The sequence below is a fragment of the Crotalus tigris genome, unplaced genomic scaffold, assembly GCF_016545835.1.
Source record: "Crotalus tigris isolate CLP2741 ecotype Arizona unplaced genomic scaffold, ASM1654583v1 scf7180000020218.1340706, whole genome shotgun sequence".
Taxonomy (NCBI): Eukaryota; Metazoa; Chordata; class Lepidosauria; order Squamata; family Viperidae; genus Crotalus; species Crotalus tigris.
In genome coordinates this window covers 234374-255570 of record NW_024097911.1, presented here as the reverse complement: position 1 = coordinate 255570, position 21197 = coordinate 234374, and the positions used below count along the sequence as shown (strand labels likewise).

The 21197-nt window shown below is 40.5% G+C and overlaps 1 protein-coding gene across 4 annotated transcripts in view; it reads left to right on the top strand.

Annotated features, from left to right (window-relative positions):
* The window catches only part of WNK3 (WNK lysine deficient protein kinase 3), a 93390-nt gene that overhangs the window by 46266 nt on the left and 25927 nt on the right, over window positions 1-21197 (top strand). For all 4 annotated transcript variants that reach the window (XR_005559509.1, XM_039366052.1, XM_039366054.1 and 1 more), the window contains exons 9-15: window positions 1862-2017; window positions 4311-8114; window positions 11491-11558; window positions 13976-14117; window positions 15994-16110; window positions 17942-18097; window positions 18196-18247. Coding sequence is in view for 3 of the 4 variants with exons in the window: in XM_039366052.1 (XP_039221986.1) it covers window positions 1862-2017; window positions 4311-8114; window positions 11491-11558; window positions 13976-14117; window positions 15994-16110; window positions 17942-18097; window positions 18196-18247 (4495 nt within the window). In the remaining variant the exon portion in view is untranslated. The remainder of the gene's footprint in view (window positions 1-1861; window positions 2018-4310; window positions 8115-11490; window positions 11559-13975; window positions 14118-15993; window positions 16111-17941; window positions 18098-18195; window positions 18248-21197) is intronic.

Genomic DNA, 21197 nt, shown 5'->3' with positions numbered 1-21197 from the left:
CACCTGTAGGAAAAGGTAGCAGAACTTGGGGATGGAGTAAAAAGAGGAATCAGCCTAGAATCTCTATGTAGCCACAAACAGACTAAGTTCACCCCTCCCTTGAATTCTGCCAACCCTTATCTAGTTGAGTAGGCATGAGCAATAAATCAGTTTAATTGGAACTTCATGTGTGGTCCTCCTGACATTATCCCAGAGACATGTGGTGTTTCAGTATAAAAAGTTTTGGTCCCAGGAAAGGAATAAAGGTGACAGCTTTAACTGGGGGTGCTTTTGTATAGATTCATCTTGTGAACCAATTGCACCCTTTCCTGAACTGGAGGCCTTGTTCATGGTCCTCCTGCCTCAATCACTTCCCATTTGGATTACTGAAATGCATTTTATACAAGGTTGCCCTTGAAGACCACCCAGAAGTTACAAGTGGTCCAGAATGTTATGGGATGTGCAGTGATGGGGCCCCCTAGTTTTACCCACATTATATCCTATTGTGCAAATGGCTCCCAGTTTCCTTCCAGGTGCAATTCAAGGAACTGGTTATTACCTTAAAACCCTCTTATGGCACAGGACTAGGTTATCTGCAGGATTGCTCTCCCTAAGGGCAGAACAGGGTGGGCACACTCCTAGTGCCCTCCCTTAAATGTTGCCGTCTTATGGTACTTAGGAAACATGCCTTTTCCTGACAGTCCCTGCCCTATAGAACACCCTTCCCCCTGGAATGTGTTAGACTCCCCCCCCCTCCAATTCTTTTAACTTTCCAAACAGCATTTAAGACCTGGCTTTTCCCCTCAAGTGCTGGCATAGGGTGAGACCGATGAGATGAACTTATTGTGGGCTGCATGTTAAAATGTAACTATGGTGTTAAATTGTTTTTTTTTTTAAGTATTTATGGTTTTAATTTTTTTATTGTAAATAGAAGTTTTTTATATTGTTTTTTATATTATATGTTGAGACTCTAGAATAGTGGTTCTCAACCTGTGGGTCGGGACCCCATTCGGGGTCGAACGACCATTTCACGGGGGTCGCCAAACAAGGATGTCCACCATTTTTCCCCCTTTTCTTTGGCCACGCTCCTGGCACCCGGTGATGTATAAGTGGTTGGGGGTCACCACAACATGTGGAACTGTATTATGGGGTTGCGGCATTAGAAAGGTTGAGAACCACTGCTCTAGAAAGAGTACAGAGAAGAGCAACAAAGATGATTAGGGGACTGGAGGCTAAAGCATGTAAGGAAAGGCTGCTGGAATTGGGATGTCTTGTTTAACGAAGAGAAGGATGAGGGGGGACATGATAGCAGTGTTCCAATATCTCAGGGGCTGCCACAAAGAAGAGGGAGTCAAGCTATTCTCCAAAGCGTCTGAAGGCAGGACAGGAAGCAACAGATGGAAACTAATCAAGGAGATAAGCAACTTAGAACTAAGGAGAAACTTCCTGACAGTTAGGACAATTAACCAGTGGAACAACCTGCCTCCAGAAGTGGTGAATGCTCCAACACTGGAAGTTTTTAAGAAGAGACTGGGTAGCCATTTGTCTGAAATGGTATAGGGTTTCCTGCCTGAGCAGGGGGTTGGACTAGATGACCTCCAAGGTCCCTTCCAACTTTATTATTATGATTATGATTATGATTATTATATATTGGCTGCCTGGACTTTGGCACAAATGGGTGGTTATATAAATGTTCTAAAAAAAGAAAGGCCCAAGAACATATTTTGGTTATTAATTCTGAACCCTAGGAAGATATCCTGTTTTCCCTAGAGAATGTATGAGAAAATGTATAAATAGGCCAGATGAGACCAGGGGATCTTGCTGAAGCACAGACAATTGTTTTGTTTTTCTAAGTGAAGCCTGTTAATTATTCTTTATACAGGTGCAGCCAGTGTTGCCAACAAATGTGGCTCACCCCAGTGTTTTACCATTAATCCAGAGTCAGCCTTCTGGTCTACCTACTCACAATTTGGCACCTCCTGCAACTCTCCAAGCCCAAACCTCTCCTCTTACAGCTCAGCAATTCCCATCAAGGATGGTAAGGTTTTTCACTAATGAACTGTATTACCTAGCAGATTTTTTTCAAACCATCACTGAAAGCGTCCCATAAGTTCATTTTAACCATCTGAATCATAAAATGGAGGCAATCGTTGAAAGAAATAGTGGAGTATTGCTTCTCATTAAAAGCCAAGCTACATAGTACAATTTAATGGGTATGTTTGGTATTTCTGATGGTATTTCTCAATAAGTAGCAGTTGTAGTAGCAGGATGAAATTTAATTCTCCCTTTTATTTTCTCTGCGAAAACTCCAAGCTGTAGTTCCAGAATTATTCTCCTGGATGTAAATAATGGCTAATCCCTGATGGGAAGAACAAAGAAAATGAAATTGTAAAATTAGGATTCAGGAAAAAATGCTTAGGTGTGAGGTAAAATGGGTAAGTATCGGTAGTTCTCAACTTACAAGCAGCTGCAGCTATTTAAAGTTAAACAGACCACCCAAAAGCTACTTACTAGCTGGTTCTGAAGTTCCAACCCCCCCCAGTCACATGACCACATTTTGGGTGCTCAGAAAGAGGACTGCATTTACAATGGTTTGCAGCATCCCATGATTACATGACCATGTTTTATGGCACTTTTGCCAATTGAGTTCATCACGTAGGTGACCTGCTTTACAACCATCCATTACAGTCATAAGTCAAGCTCTACCTATATGTCCCAGCTATTTTTGTATATTATCTGATTATATTTTTTAATCCAGTTAAATTATACATCTCTGCATTATAAAATAAGGCTTGATCCAAATGGGGGTCTAACTTCATTAGCAAATACACCTGAGTATCAATTTCATGTCACTAATGATTGCCAGTCTTTTAAGCACTCTTTTTGTGATATTTCATAGTTCTGTGTATCAGCAGGTGGCAGCTCCTAAATGACTTTGCTGGGCTCCAAAAATAAGTAGAGTGAACACTGTTTAGTACTTAGAAGAGAATACCAGTAACGTAGGTTAAACTGGAAGCAAGCATGCACACCCAAAAGTTCCCAGAAGAAAGCAGTAGCAATGAACTTCTGTATTGGTGCCAGGAAAACTATATGGATGTGTCTATAAGGTCATCAGGAACTAAGCTTGACTTAAAGAAGACTTTATCTTCATAGTGCAGTCTTTATTAATATATTAAGATTTATTGTTCCATTGTGTGTTGGCAAGATAAATTTTTAGCTATTTGCTATCTCCTGATTTTAATAATACTAAATAATTTGGAATTGTCAGCAAACATATCCTTTGTTATTCTATTTTAGCTGCCCAGAATCTTTTGGCCAAGAACAAATTTAATAAATAAACAGATAATAATGAAACATTAATCCCAATACAGATATTTAAGAAACCATATACAGTTATTTGGGAAACAGCCATCTGTTCAGAGTATATTTATTTACATAATCTTGAATCTTGTGATTTGTATTTTCTTTCTAAGATTTAAAGATGGAAATGGCAAAGAATTATGAGAAGTGCATTAAATTAGGTCTACTTTAGGGAGACTTGTTTATATTAGTCAAGTCATACTGATTTCACTTGGTGTATTCCAAGTAAAAATAATCTGGTTTTCATCCATTAAACCTTTATCAATTTATATAATTTCACATCAAGTACAAATTATGGATTATATGTAAATAAGTATGTTTTTTAAAATGAAAGTATGCTTCCAAATAGTGCAGCTGGCAGTGAAAAAGAATCTGAAGAACTTAATTATTTCCTTGTCTTTCTTTTTTTCTGCGAACATTTATGTGCCTGAAAGCTTTTCCACTCTCATTTATAAATCTAAAGACTTGTGAAAAAGGTTGTATTTCTGGATGCTACAGAGACTGCTGTCTCACTACAATGCATACTGCCAGATGGGACTAACATTCACAAATAGCAGTTTTTGCTCAGACATCTCAAATATAAAAATGTGAAAAACTTTCAGCATTTCCTTTTTTTTTTTAGAGCACAGTCAAGAGACATACCAATTGTCCATTTAAAGTAATTCTTTTAAAACATTGAATAAGTGTTGCCAAGGTGATGGAATTTTACAGCTGATATTTTTAACTTGTATAATACATTCTATATAGCGGCTTTTTATATATCCAGTTCTGTTTGAAATGATGTTCAAAAGATTATTTTATGACATTTTATCCAATGCATTATATTCTGTATGTTGTTACTTTGTATATACAAAGTTCATTGTGAAATGATATTTAAAAGATTATTTTTATGACAACACTTTATAGGATAAAATCTTCATACAAAAATGATCACTTTATCAACATCTAAAATACTTTTTTTTTTTTACCAGCCTCCAGATTCCCAAGTATCCTATAGTGCAGAAAGTCAGACTTTGGATGGATCCATCATGGGAGTTCCTCAGCAGATGTTGACAATAACTTCTCCTCAGAATATACCTGCCTCACAGGTGGGAAATCAACACATGCCAACAAGCATACAGTTAACCTCTGCTGCTAGACTTAGTAGTCAGGCTACAGCTGCTGTGGGATCAGTGGAATTAGAGACTGCTTCTGCCAATTTGGTATCTGCCAGTCAGTCCCCTGTGCTACATGGGCAGCCTTCAGTTCAATTTGTCAACAACATGCAAGTTCTTCAGTCGGTTCCACAAGGTGTTAGACTTATTCAACAACCCAAGCAACTTTCCCAGCAGGTGCCATCAACACAGCAACTACAGCAAGTTTCTGAGCAGGTGGCATCTATGCAGCCAAGTCAGCAAATAGTTCCACAGGTGACATCTTCACAGCAGGTTTCTCAGCAAATTGCAGCTATGCAGCAGATACCCCAGAACCTAATGGCAATGCAGCAGTCTCAGCAAGTTCCCCAGCAGGTAGCATCCATGCAGCCACCTCAACAAGGGGTGCCCTTGCAGCAACCACAGCAAATTCACCAGCAAGTGATGCCTATGCAGCAGTCTCAGCAAGTTCCTCAACAAGCGACATCTGTACAACAAACCCAAGTTGTTCCACATGGAGCTTCTACCCAGCAGATTCTAGAGCAGCCTCAGAAAATTTCCCAACAGGCAGCCTCCATACACCAGCCTCAGCAAGTTCCTCAGCAAATTCTCCAACAAGTGGCATCCATACAGCCACCACAGCAAGTCACATCAGTGCAGCAGCCCCAGCAGAATCCTCAACAAGTAACATCCACACAGCAGCCCCATCATATTCCTCAACAGATGCCACAACAAGTGACATCCATACAGCAACCACACCACATCCCTCAGCAAGTTCAACAGCAGGTGACACCCTTACAGAAATCACAACAAAGTCCTCAACAGGCAGCATCCGTACAACAGCCTCAACAGGTTCCACAACAGGTGACACCCATACAACAGCAGCACATTATACAGCAGATGACACCCATACAGCAGCCACAACAAGGTCCTCCCCAGGCAGCGTTTATACAGCAGCCACAGCATATTCTTCAACAAGTTCCACAGCAGATGACACCTGTACAGCAACAACAAGGTCCTCAACAGGAAGCATCTATACAACAACCGCAGCGCATTTTTCAGCACGTTCCACAGCAGATGGCACCCATACAACAGCCACAACAAGGTCCTCAGCAAGCAACACCCATACAGCAACTACAGCATATTCCTCAGCAGGTGACATCCATACAGCAGCCACAACAAGGTCCTCAACAAGAGGCATCTATACAACAACTACAGCATATTTTCCAGCATGTTTCACAGCAGGTGGCACCCATACAGCAGCCACAACAAGCAACATCCATACAGCAACTACAGCATATTCCTCAGCAGGTTCCACAGCAAGTGACTCCTATGCAGCAACCACAACAAGGATCTCAACAGGCAGCTTGCATACAGCAGCCACAACATATTTCTCAGCAGGCTCCGCAACAGGTGACTCCTATGCAGCAACCACAAGTATCTCAACAAGCAGCATCCACACAGCAACTACAGCATATTCCTCAGCAGGTCCCTCAGCAGATGACACCCATACAGCAGCCACAGCATATTCCGCAGCAAGTGGCATCTATACAGCACCCACAACATATTCCTCAGCAGGTCTCACAGCAGGTGACACCCATACAGCAGCCACAACAAGGATCTCAACAGGCAGCATCCATACAGCAACCACACCATATTCCTCCCATACAACAGCAAAAGCTTATTCCACAACAGGTGACACTTATGCAGCAGCCACAACAAAGCTCTCAACAGGTGCCATCCGTACAACAACCACAGCATATTCTTCATATTCCACAGCAGGTGACACCCATACAGCAGCCACAGCAGGTTCTTCACATTCCACAGCAAGTGACATCCACACTGCAGCCACAGCAGGTTCCTCAACAGGCAGCAACCATACAGCAGTCACAGCAGATGGGAACTGTTCAGGCACAACAAGGTCCTCAACAAGTGTCATCTATACAGCAGCCACAGCCAGTTCCACAGCAGGTGATATCTATACAGCAGCCACAGCAAGGACACCCACAAGTTCCACAACAGGTGGCATCCATGACTCAACCCCAGCATTCTCCTCAGCAAGTTCTGCAGCAGGGGACATCAATGCAAATGGCACCGGGGCTGCAATCTCAGCAAGTTGCCAATCAGCAGATGGGATCCCTGCAGATTCCACAGCAGGTAGCCTCCATGCAGCAAGTTACACAGCATGGGGCATCCTCGCAGCAACCTCAGCTGGTTCCCCAACAGGTGGCATGTGGGCAGCCAGCTTCACAATCTCAACATATGGTGCCCGTTCATCAGGTCTCCACTGTATCACAACAAATGATGCAGCAGGTCTCACAGTGCCCAGAAATATCCCTAGATACTTTGGGGCCTCAACAAGAGCAGCATATTACTCAGATACACCATTCTACAAATCAGCATCCTTGTGTAATGCAACATATGTTATTTCATGTGCCTCCGCAACAGCAGAAAGAAGAGCAGTTTGTTCTCCATTCGAATTCCAAAGATCAGTTGCCAGCTGTCTCTCAGCAAGACATGGAAATGCATCAACAATCTGAATTCTCAGGTTCAACTTCAGAAAAGGTGGCTTATCCCATCCAGACCCAGTATCAGTTGCAAATCCAGGAACAAATGATATATCCAGCACAATCCCCACACAAGCCACCAGTTTCAGAGCAGCTGAAACAGCAGCTAGAGCCAACTAACCAGCTGCAGGGTCCAGAGCAAGCAGCATGTCAGATGCATGTTACTTACGCAGCACAGGGCTCAAATCAGGCGCCGTGCCCAGAGCCATTGGTTTATGCAGGTTCTGGAGGATATTCAGGACATTCTTTGGACCAGTCAGCATATGTTTATCAAGGGCAGACAGCATATATAACTCAGCCAACATATACTGCTCAACCTCCAGAGATCCAGCAAGCTCATTTAGCAGTACAGAATACTGATCAACCAGGTTTTGCTGTGCATTTACCTGATCAATCTTTACATCTGTCGAAGGATGGAGATGCTGGCCATATGGAATTGCAGATTTGTTCAACACAATCCACAAAAACCCACGACTACCCTTCTGAGTCACATCTGCCTGAGCCAACAATATATCTTACTCAGCAAGATTCTGGCATAGGCCACCAGCAGCTGCATCCACCACATGTGGCACATAAAATTGCAGAAGGACAACAGTCAGAGCCACAAGCATCTTTTGTCTCATCTCAGCTATCTTTCACGCCACAAATGCAGCCGCAGCCTTCTTATCAGGAGTTTAGCCAGCAGCTTATTACTCAGTCGCACAAAGCCACAGTCCCACAGTCTGCCCTAGAAACAGTACAGACTATAACTTCTGTATCAGAACTGCCAGAACAAGCTTATACAATGCAACAATCTTTAGATGTGTCAGGAATGTTGAATCATGCTCCTCTCCTCCAGCAGTCTCAGACATTTCAACCAGTTGACAATAACCAACAGTTTATTCCTCCACCAGTACAACCAACATACATTCAACAGCAGCCAGTATGTCAGAAGTCAGTTTTACCTGCAGAATTGATTGTCCAGGAGCAGATGCCTTCTAAGAATTCTATTGCAGCTTCTTTGAACCAGCAAATAGCATTTACTGTTATGAACCAACCGAACCAAGAGTATCATCAAGGAGAAGACATCCCACAGGTATGCCAGTTATATATACAGTGAGGCAAAAAAGTATTTAGTCAGCCACCAATTGTGCAAGTTCTCCCACTTAAAAAGATGAGAGAGGCCTGTAATTGTCATCATAGGTAGACCTCAACTATGAGAGACAAACTGAGAAAACAAATCCAGACAATCACATTGTCTGATTTGGAAAGAATTTATTTGCAAATTATGGTGGAAAATAAGTATTTGGTCAATATCAAAAGTTCATCTCAATACTTTGTTATATATCCTTTGTTGGCAATGACAGAGGTCAAACATTTTCTGTAAGTCTTCACAAGATTGGCACACACTGTTGCTGGTATGTTGGCCCATTCCTCCATGCAGATCTCTAGAGCAGTGATGTTTTGGGGCTGTTGCTGGGCAACACGGACTTTCAGCTCCCTCCAAAGGTTTTCTATGTGGTTGAGATCTGGAGACTGGCTAGGCCACTCCAGGACCTTGAAATGCTTCTTATGAAGCCACTCCTTCGTTGCCCGGGCGGTGTGTTTGGGATCATTGTCATGCTGAAAGACCCAGCCACGTTTCATCTTCAATGCCCTTGCTGATGGAAGGAGGTTTGCACTCAAAATCTCACGATACATGGCCCCATTCATTCTTTCCTGTACACGGATCAGTCGTCCTGGTCCCTTTGCAGAGAAATAGCCCCAAAGCATGATGTTGCCACCCCCATGCTTCACAGTAGGTATGGTGTTCTTTGGATGCAACTCAGCATTCTCTCTCTTCCAAACACGACAAGTTGTGTTTCTACCAAATAGTTCTACTTTGGTTTCATTTGACCATAGGACATTTTCCCAATCCTCTTCTGGATCATCCAAATGCTCTCAGCAAACTTCAGACGGGCCCAGACATGTACTGGCTTAAGCAGGGGGACCCTGGCAGCATAGTGTGTTACTGATAGTTGCCTTTGTTACGTTGGTCCCAGCTCTCTGCAGGTCATTCACTAGGTCCCCCCGTGTAGTTCTAGGATTTTTGCTCAACCTTCTTGTAATCATGTTGACCCCACGGGGTGAGATCTTGCGTGGAGCCCCAGATCGAGGGAGATTATCAGTGGTCTTGTATGTCTTCCATTTTCTAATAATTGCTCCTACAGTTGATTTCTTCACACCAAGCTGCTTGCCTATTGCAGATTCAGTCTTCCCAGCCTGGTGCAGGTCTACAATTTTGTTTCTGGTGTCCTTCGACAGCTCTTTGGTCTTCACCATAGTGGAGTTTGGAGTGTGATTGTTTGAGGTTGTGGACAGGTATCTTTTATACTGATAACAAGTTCAAACAGGTGCCATTAATACAGCTAATGAGTGGAGGACAGAGGAGCCTCTTAAAGAAGAAGTTACAGGTCTGTGAGAGCCAGAAATCTTGCTTGTTTGTAGATGACCAAATACTTATTTTCCACCATAATTTGCAAATAAATTCTTTCCAAATCAGACAATGTGATTGTCTGGATTTGTTTTCTCAGTCTGTCTCTCATAGTTGAGGTCTACCTATGATGACAATTAGAGACCTCTCTCATCTTTTCAAGTGGGAGACCTTGCACAATTGGTGGCTGACTAAATACTTTTTTGCCCCACTGTATCTATATTTATATATCTATATATCTATCTGTAGATAGATAGATAGATGGATGGATGGATGGATGGATGGAGACATAGTTATATATCCTAATATATATCCTAATTTTTCATTTTCAAATTTTATTTCATTAAGTAACAGTCATTTGCATTAAGGGAAAAAAGGATAATGGTGATATTGGAAGCAGACCTTTCTATTTGCTAATTTCTCTAATAAAATTATCTATAGGACTTTTTCTTTTTTGGAACTGGGTTCTGGATTATGAGTTTGGGATATGAACAATACGGATTTATTCAGATGTTGAACCACAACATGTCATTTAGATCACATTTTCTTTTCTGTGAACTGGTATTGGATAAAAAAACTCTTCCAGAAAAAAAGTAAGAAAAAGGAAAAAGTTCTACTTGGCTTTCTTTTTGCTAACAGTTTCACTAATTAGGTTTGAATGTTTCTAATCTGTTTCACAAACATTATTTGTGAAGTTTTAAGATAAATGGACAGGCATGGTTTTCTTGAGAGTTACATCATGCTCTCCTAACTTGAAAAGATTTAAAAATGGTATAATCCAACAGCTTGTATGGGGGGGAGGAGTGAGCATTCCCATGCCTTTTTTTGACTCTGTGCCCCTGCCAACATGTTACTTGATTGCATTTGGTCCTATTTGCTGCATCATCCTCAATTTCTTATCTCAGTATATGATTTGTCTTCCTTATAATCCTCTCCCACATAATATAGTTCCAGTTGCTTTTGTGTGTGGCCCATTCCCCTATTTCATGGTTCTTTTCTCTGGTACATGACTTCTAATACCTATCCTTACTTTAGAGTTTTCTTTCCTTCTTGCTGACTCTGTCCTTTTTCTTTTTAGCTGCCTGGACATTTTGCCCTGTAACTTAAATTGTACACAAGTATCACATCTCAGTTATCCTGTCTTCTTAATGATACGGTTCACCATCTTCTTGGATCCAGCTTAAAGTTTTAATTTCACAAAAATTGCTATCTCATTCCTTAAATTCCTTAAAGAACACTGGCTTGAGTCTTGAATCCCATGCAGACTTTTAATTCTCTTAGCACTTAGATTATTAATGAGCATTAAAAAATAACACACATATATAAGGGGTTTCATTGTATTATAAATCACTGGCTGTAGCAATCTTTGGATTATGTTTCTGTGTACCTTTTGTACTGTTGCTTTACATATTTGTTTTTTGTTGGAATATTTTGGCTAGAAGAATTATCTTTAGTCTAATGTTTATGTATCTGAAGGCTAAAATTACATAAAAAGTCCTGCATACTAGAGAGCAGTTCCTATCTAATTTTTGAGTAGAAAAACAGCTCTAAGTCAGGGCAGCAGTATTATTTGTACTTGGATGAAGTACAGTAAAATCTGAGAAAGTTACAAACAATTCTTTCCTTATTAGTGATTTGTAGCCTCTTGTAGTATCATTTAACCAACAGTGTGCCAATATAAAAGTAATGAAGAGGTGATTTATCTTGTCACAAAGATGATGATTTATAGGAGGCTGTAAAATAATAAGAAAATTGCTACAATATCACAGTTTAAGTAGCTAAGAGGAAAAAAGCAAGCACAATACTTTGTTAAAACTTCCAAGGTGAAATATTGTTCTGGTTTATCTTTGATACCTTAGCTAGTAAAGCATAAGCATATGCTATATCAAACTCATAAACCATTTGCATGTTCTACAGTTAGTTATTTTCTAAAAGTTCTATTCTATTCAGGGGAAATGAGCAAATGCTACACATTGGTTTACCCACTCTCTCCTCACAGGTTTCCATCTCAGTATCAGATGAACATGAGCATCAGTCAGCAGTTCAAAAACAAGAGTCTATTCAAGGGTGAGTTTGCTCTAAAATTAATTCACTTGGTTGTCACAGCAGTAAAGAGGGTTGGATTTCAACTCACATTATCCAAGAGTCAGTATAGTAAAACTGGAGACTCTTAAGTGGGGGAAAAGTAGCTTAGAATATTGTGTCCAAATTTGGTGAACAACTATATTCTTTATTCATAAGTGAAGAACTGAGAGGACTATCAGTGTATCCAGAAACCAAAGATGACTTGAGAAGGAGTAGTAACAGTGACAGTTCTCAAAGACTATGAGAAGAAAGATGAAGTGTTTAGGTGGTTCTTTTAATCAAATAAAATGTTAAAAACACAACGTGGATTCTTTTTACTGAAATAGTTTAGATCAGGGGTGTCAAACTGCCGGCCCATGGGTCGGATGCGTCATGACGAAACCGCCCCCATCCCATTACCGGCAATGGAAAAAAAGTCGCAACACATTGTGACACGTCACATGATGTTGCGAGTTTGACACCCCTGGTTTAGATGGTAACTATGAGAGGGGTCTCGGAGTCCTAGTGGGCAATCTTTTAAATATGAGCCAGCAGTGTGCTGCAGCTGCCAAAAAAGCCAACACAGTGCTAGGCTGCATTAACAGAAGGATAGAATCAAGATCACATGAAGTGTTAATACCACTTTACAATGCCTTGGTAAGGCCACACTTGGAATACTGCATCCAGTTTTGGTCACTACGATGTAAAAAAGATGTTGAGACTCTAGAAAGAGTACAGAGAAGAGCAACAAAGATGATTAGGGGACTGAAGGCCAAAGCGTATAAGGAATGGTTGCTGGAATTGGGTATGTCTAGTTTAATGAAGAGAAGGACGAGGGGGGACATGATAGTGTTCCAATATCTCAGGGGCTGCCACAAAGAAGAGGGAGTCAAGCTTTTTTTCAAAGCGCCTGAAGGCAGGACAAGAAGCAACGGATGGAAACTCATCGAGCGAAGCAACCTAGAATTAAGGAGAAACTTTCTGACAGTTAGAACAATTAACCAGTGGAACAACCTGCCTCCAGAAGCGGTGAATGCTCCAACACTGGAAGTTTTTAAGAAGAAACTGGACAGCCATTTGTCCGAAATGGTATAGGGTTTCCTGCCTGAGCAGGGGGTTGGACTAGATGACCGCTAAGGTCCCTTCCAACTTTATTATTATTATTATTATTATTATTATTATTATTATAGATTAAGCATTTTTAGAGTGTGTCTTTAACAATTCATTAAACACTATCTATTTTAAGTTATTAAAAAAGTCTTTTTGCTGCATTATTCAGTTTCAATACTTGGCCACTTCTCTGACTACCTATGGTAAAATTACCTACTGTATAGTAAGCCCACACTGTTTTTCTACATACTATTTCAGCAGAACATAAGGGCAATGGGCAAAACTAATGCCTTCCCTGTCCTACATAGCTATGTGCTATCTCCCCTCATGTGCATTTTCTTTTGTTTAGAGCACAGCACAAATATAATAAGCTGCCACTGAAGAAAGTTCTAATTCTCCTGTTTCCTAGGTTGGAATGTAGTGGGAGAATGGGAGGATGTGTGGATATATACCCAAAGTTGCTTTGAACCTGAGTGAAATTTTATGGCTGTTGTTTTGGCCTTGCCATCACTCACATAGCCCTCCCTACCTCTATCCCAAAATTAAGAACTTATGAAGTAATTATTGCAATGAGGACTTTGTGACCCACAGTAACATAGATTAAAGACAATATGTTTTAATCCAGTTTTAACTTAAATTGCATATTCTTTAAACTTGTAAGTGCAAAATATCCCTAAAACAATGATTAGATTAGTCTGAGAGCAATTATACTTTTCTGCAAAATCAGATCAGTGCCTCTAACGGATCCACTTTGCTGGATTCAGCTTCTTTTGCACTGGATTCCCTGTGTGAAAGTGTGCTCAGAAAACTGCCACCCTCGAAGTAGGAGGTCAAAATCTTTCAATTATCCGCTAAGCAAAATCATTTCCTTTCCCATTCTGCCAGCGAAAGAGCTTTGGATTGGAAATTTTCCACGGGTAGAAGTTGACTTTCCATGCATGAACAGAATTTCCTAGGTCCTGCTGAGTTTAGGATGTTTTATAATACAAATAAAGAACCAATTTGGCAGTTTTCCAAACATAATAATTTATACTGTTTCTTTGTCAAAAGCATTTTAGTTCAGTAGTTATATGTGTTCAGTATAAGCTGTAATGGACATTTTTTATCATTTTTAAGTTACTGAACAAGTAGTGCCTGCTATAGTCTATATTTTATCTTTCTTATATTTATTGGTTTGGCTCTGATTTAAGCCATATTAAGCCATAATATTGGAAATTAAGTTTTATACTTATTAATGTTTAGAAAGTTTAGGAGATACGGATATGCCTGTGTCCTTAAATCTCTGTTTCCTTTCTTTCCTTTTTGTTTAGCTCAGTTCCCGACCTTCCAAAGGAAGCTGGGACTGGCTGTGACCTTCCAGGTGGGAATGGTAAGCAAGACAAGAGCAAACAGAGAAGGACCTCCTGTGCCCGACCAGAGAAGGGAACCAAATTTCAACTCACTGTGCTGCAGGTTTGTATATTTTCAAACTTCAGGCTTTTAAACGGATATAAAAACATAATTGCTGGCCAGGTTTCCTGCCTCCTCTGACCTTATTTTTTTTTTTTTAACAAAGAAATTACCAAAGCATGCTGTGAAGCAAAGCACTAGCAAGTAGCATCATTTTTCTTGAGAAAAAAAAAGGCCACTGGGCTTCACATAGCACTTATAGGAATACTTAATAAATAAAAACAGTGAGCAACTGCACCCCAATGCCTTGCTTGGAATGTGCTTAAAATAAAAGCCCAAGGTAACTTTGAGAAGTAGAAGACAAACTTATCTAATAAGTAACTGTTTTATGACTGGCCATTCTGTAGTAGGTCCCAATTTATATGTGGGCAAAATCCTCTTTTAATCACCATTTTCTGACAGTGCTCGTTTCAAAATTACAAATAATTCACTAACTCCAAAATGCTGCATGATCCTGGAGAACAGGATGTAGAAGAGGAACAGGGTTACATAAGAGCATATCTTCAAATCTTGTAACAACAACCAACTTTAGAGATTGTTTACTGAGCTTAAGTACTAATGTTTTTACAATTCTGGCTGTTGCTTGCAGTTAAATCAGTGATTTAATGTTGCCATGCACTCAGTAAAGTAGGTTCTACATATTGACTGTATGAAACAGTGACCAATTTTAACTGACTCACAATTGGCTGAACTTGTACATTAAGGCAGAAGTCATGTTTTGTAAATCATAGTGCTTGAGTTCATTCATAGCTAAGCAAAAACAAGACAAATCACATTAAGTTTTATTGTAGGTAGTGAATTATTTTCTCTTTCTATCAAGAACTATTTATTTATTTATTTATTTACAGTATTTATATGCCGCCCAATCCCAAAGGACTCAGGGCGGCGTACAAAGTTAAAAGCAATGATAAAACAGTAAAATAAAGCAGTCATACCACAGTCATACCGCGAGTCCGATCATATCCCGGCCCCCCCCGGGGACATCAGCCCCAGGCCTGCCGGAACAGGAGGGTTTTAACAGCCTTCTTAAAGGCCGGCAGGGTGGGAGTTGTTCGAACCTCGGGGGGAAGTTGATTCCACCAGGTCGGAGCCACCACAGAGAAGGCCCTTCCCCGAGGGCCCGCCAGCCGACACTGTCTGGCCGACGGGACCCGAAGGAGGCCCACTCTATGGGACCTCACCGGTCTCTGGGAACTATGTGGCAGAATGCGGTCCTGTAAGTAACCTGGCCCTATGCCATGAAGGGCTTTAAAGGTAATAACCAACACCTTGAATTGCGTCCGGAGACCCACAGGAAGCCAGTGCAGCTCGCGGAGGATAGGTGACACGTGGGCGTACCTCGGCGCGCCCACAATCGCTCTCGCGGCTGCGTTCTGAACCAACTGCAGCCTCCGAACGAACTAGTACTTTGGCTCAATCACTTCTAATTCACAGGCAATATTTCAGACATGTGTGAACATTATGGGCTATGGAAAGAGCAGAACCAGCTAGTTTCCCTCTACTGACACACTGTTTCATTCAGTAAAAGATAAAGCAATCTCCTATGAATCCTAATTCTTTCCTGGAGGTTGAATTTGCCATCTACCGATGATAAGTGCCAGAGAATTCTAATGATAAAATACAATTGAAATGCATTTATGTATTTCAATTTTACTATATTCACATTCAATGTATGTATTTCAAAGTACATTGAAACAAAAATTATTAACAAGGTTGAGCCTTGCCATAGTAAAGGGAATTAATCGTGCTTTGTTGTTGAACTGGTCATGTGATTTTACGGAACTGGTGGCAAAGTATACGGTTATCTTAGGTGTTTGTAAAGAAAAGATGTATTCTGCCTTTGTCTATTAGCACAATGTCTTTTTTGTTGTTCAATCAGGTGTCAACATCTGGAGACAATACTGTTGAGTGCCAACTTGAAACGCACAACAACAAGATGGTTACATTTAAATTTGATGTTGATGGAGATGCTCCAGAGGACATAGCTGATTACATGGCAAGTTACATATGCCCTGCTTCAAAGTAGATAATTCCTTACTAGTGGCATTCAAATTATTTAGATGCTATATAGTTCAAATGCAAGTACCCTGTTTCTTCATAATATTTGCCAAATTATATAGACTCTTCTAAGGCCAAATCTTAGTTTTGCAGCTCATATGCCTACAGTTTATTTATTTGAGAATTAATTTTGATACTGGTTTTGGGGAAGAGTATAAAAATGGAGAGGATTAGGGTCTGTTAGAGAAATGTCTTGAGAATAAAGGATAGAAATATATGGCTGCACTTGACTTTTGGAAACATCAGATTTGGAATCTCTGAAAGTTGTTAGCTTCCTTTAGACTAGTAATATAATTCATATTTTAGTGCTAAATATTTTTTTTATTTGTTAAATGTATTCATGGCCCAGCCTGTCATGGGGCTATGGGGGGGGGCTTACAACAGTAAAAAAAAAATGGGAAAAATAATTTTGAAAAATCAAACAATAATTAATGAAATAATAAAATAAACAAGGAAACTGCAATAAAATGAATTTTAAAAAAGATGTGTGGAAGCACGGGGGGGGAGCTGAGGTCAGTTAATTAGTCTGGTACAGTGATGGCGAACCTTTTAGAGACCGAATGCCCAAAACCTGCCCCCCGCTCCGCCTCCCGCCCTGCCTGCCCCACCCCGTCTGCCCCGCCCGCCCGCAGGGCCACCCACTGCCGCCATGGCCTGCCACAGATCACCCAGGCAGCCCTGCAGTGCCATGGCAACCAAACCCTCCGCCCACACCCCAGAACATCATCTGCGCGCAACGGGGCACGAGGGTGGAATTTTGTCCCTGTTGCCTGGCCTGCCATGTCCTTGGCTGCGCTGCTCTGTGGAGGAGGGGGCTGTGGGGGGAGGCGGGGCTGGGGCGACAGCGTACGTGCCCACAGAGAGGGCTCCAAGTGCCGCCTCTGGCACGTATGCCATAGGTTCGCCACCACTGGTTTAGTAGCTACCTCCAGTTATGATGCTGCCCATTGGGTCTCCAGGTCAACTGGCAGAGCCAGATCTTCAGGGCCTACATTTAAATTAATGGAAGGAGATTTCGAAAGCATATACATGTCCTATTTGAAAACTAACTTTGCATCATGGACGTTATTTATTTATTTAGAAGCTACTTCATCACATGGGACGTACTTTCAGGTGACCATTCATAGAATTATATTTAGAATTATAGGGGTATTACTTCTAAATAAGTGTGTACTATCATCGATCGATTATTGAAGTCATTGAAATAATGAGATCACTTAGGGTATATTCACAAAATTGACAGCATGGTGTCCAAGGCTAATCACAAACCATGCATTCATCAGGAGACAAATAGATGTTGCTGCTTACCATAATTCTACTCTCCCACATGGTTCCCAGAGGCATTTGTATACATTAAAAAATTATGTCAGAGATTAGAGATTTAGTATTTTGCTTTGTAAGAGAAAAGTGGATATGATGGATATTAGTATTTCAAAAAGCTGCAGTTTTTCCACTAATACAAAATGCAGTAGAAGAATTGTACACTGGCAGCATGTGAGAAGAGATGGCATTTCATAAAGGAACAAACATTAGCATTATTGAGAAATAAAACTTCAGTACATTTTTTTAGAATACTTTTTCAAGATTAATATTCTTTTCAGTGTCTCGTAATAACTGTGAATATTTGGAATGTGAATATTTATGGGTGAGATCTAATTTTCTACAGCCTGTTGGAATGGTGATAGCCAGAATTTGAAGAACAAAATAAGGTTTGTATCCATATCGTCTATCCTGTTTCTCCTACCCCTCTTCCCTTTTCCACTTACTAGGTTGAAGATAATTTTGTATTGGAAAATGAGAAGGATAAATTTGTTGACGAACTGAGAGCTATTGTTTGCCAGGCTCAAGACATCATTTCTAGTCTTCCTATTGAAGAACGAGCCGCTGGCATGGAATCTGCTCCTTCTGATCCAAATAACGGCCAAGTAAGTTTAGCTTCTTTAGTAATGCCAGTTTTCTGGAAAGATGTGTACTTATATTGGGAAACTCCCTTTTTATATTTATCTATTCATTTTTAATTCAGGCAGGACCTTCTGAACAAGTTCAGATAAACCCAGCATCTACTCAAAGTGGCAGTAAGTAACTATTTTAAAACATTTAACCCTGCAGGACCAAAGCAACACTCTGAAGTCCACAAGATTAAAACCATCCTTATATTAAAACGAATCTATGGAACATGGTAGATTTTTGGCAAAGTTCTATTCTCAGCTCTTTCTACTTTTGTCCTTTCAATCCCCTTATGATAATTTATCTTTGACTCTCTGGGCTGCTGCAGAGAGTCAATAGTTGTCTCTCTTCAGCAGTCCTGTTGATTTTACTGGAATATTCTAAACATTTTAATGACATTATCATAGGTTGAAGACTGGCAAATAATGAGCTCCTAATGAGCGTTGCTATATTAGTATTATGTCTGGAGTTGGCTTGATGGAGCTTTAAGAAAATTAAGAAATGTTAGAAAACTAGAGTCCATTTGGTAAAAGGCATGCCTCATAGACGCATAGGTTGTATTCAGTATCAACTCTTTAAGATTATACCTCCCACCCCCTCCCACCCAAAATTGTTTAAAGTGCCCTTGTTAAGGAGACATTTACAATAAGCTGAATTGATTCTGAGTGATGACATTGGGAAAAATTAGTGGCCAATAAACCAAATTCTTTATATTCACTGACAGTTTCTCAAAGATCGTATAGCTAGCTAGCATGCTGATCTAGTAGGAATAAACAGCACTTTGCTAGATTTATCCTAAAAAGAGAAATTCTTAGACTAACTCAGTTTGAATGCAGAATCAGCTTTAGGCACTCCTGCATTTTCTTCTATATGAGAGTAACAAAAAATATTTAGAACTTAATTTTACTTTAATAGATTCTAGTACACAAATCAGGAATTTCATTCTAAATACAAAATGTACAACCATTACACATTGCCACATAGAACATTGACATCTTGACTGGATGCACTTGTTAGCTTGCAGAAATGCTGAAGCAATGTAAGATGGGTATTGTGTACATACAAGAAATGTGTTGGAAAAACTAAAAGTCTCATGACAATGAAGGATATTAGCTAATTTGCCACAGTGTGTCCAGTAACTAAGATGTAGTTATTATACCACTAGTACTATAGCACTTAGACTTATATACTGTTTCACAGTACTTTACAGCTCTCTCTAAATGGTTTACAGAGTCAGCATATTCCCCCCAACAATCTGGGTCCTCATTTTACCCACCTCAGAAGGATGGAAGACTGAGTCAACTTTGAGCTAGTTAGGATCGAAGGAATCGAACTCCTGGCAATGTGAGCAGAGTTAGCCTGCAATACTGCATTCTAACCACTGCGCCACCATGGCTTCATTATAGCTGATCTGTGCAGCCATGTTGCTGAGGTCCATTGAGACTCCAGTCACCTCATATTAACTATGATCAACCCTATTCATCGATAATATGTTTTTTGGGGGCCTATGCTTCACAAACTGGATGTGAAAAAGAAGGAAAAGAATAGTTTTGACTGGAACTATAGGATTGTGTATTTGCATGCCCACAGGAAAACTGCTACTATTCTGCAGTGACTTAAACCTACTTGTTGGACAATTTCAGGAAGGCTACAGTTGTGACAGTGGCAAAGGATATGCTATGCAAAGTAATAATGGGCAGAAAGTCCTAGATTTTTCTGAAGCAAACAGTTTCATCATTACCAATGTGTCACAAAGAAGAGGAGGTAAACCTGTTCTCCAACCAACATGTCCTGAAGGCGGGACAAGAAGCAACAGATGGAAACTAACCAAGTAGAGAAGCAACCTAGAACTAAGGAGAAACTTCCTGACAGTGAGAACAATTAATCAGTGGAATGACTTGCCTCCAGAAGTTGTAGGTGCTCCAACACTGGAGGTTTTTAAGAAGAGATTGGACAACCATTTGTCTGAAATGGTGTAGGGTTTCCTCTTTGAGCAGGGGGTTGGACTATAAGATCTTCAAGGTCCCTTCCAACCCTGTTATTTTGTGTTTTTCAAAAAATATTCAGTCATTTGGTCACCTATGCCAGCAGCAGCCAGATTGACTTGTCCTCAGCCAATGACACAGGTTGCCCACTATTATGGACATGAAAGTCATTCTATCCTCGCCCCACAACAAATTGGATGTTTGTTGCCAATAAGAAGATCCACAAGCGTGCAAAGAATAGCAACAATATGACAGATCCAGATCCACAAACCAAGGGGTGGAAAGTACAAGACCACAAGGTGGCTAATTAACCACATTGTGTTTCCTCCAGTCACCACAGGCTCGCTTGATGCCGCATGGACTGCTCTCTACTGCTTCCTAGTGCTCTACTCTCACTGAGAATAGAGAATATTCTCTCTTAGTGAGAATAACACTAGGAATAGCACTATCTGAATAACAACATCAGATCAACGAGCAGATGTGACTGGCTGGAGCAAGTGCAGAAAGTATTGGAAAAGAAGATGGAATACCAGAAAAGGTGGATGCAGAAGAACACCAGAAACTAGCAAAAATACATCACTGCAAGAAGAGTGGCAAAAAAAGCTCTTGCACCACCAAAGCCAATCACTGTCAGGACTTATATGTACTGCAGTCCACCACGGAAGGTGAGAAAAACATCTACAGGTAGTTCTCTACTTACAACAGTTCGTTCAGTGACCTTTTGAAGTTACAACAGCATTGAAAAAAGTGACTTATGATCTTTTTTCACATTTACGACCGTTGCAGCATCCCATGGTCACATGATCAAAATTTAGAATGCTTGGCCACTGACTCATATTTATGAAGGATGCAGTGTCCCCGGGTCACGTGATCTCCTTTTGTGACCTTCTGACAAGCAAAGTCAGTGGAGAAACCAGATTACCTTAACCACCGTGGTACTAACTTCAGAACTGCAGCGATTCACTTTAACAATCATGGGAAGAAAAGTCATAAACTGGGGCAAAACTCACTTAAGAAACCTAGCAACAGAAAAGTTAGGCTCAGTTGTGGTCGTACGTTGAGACCATTTGTATTAACTAGTGAAAATGAACGC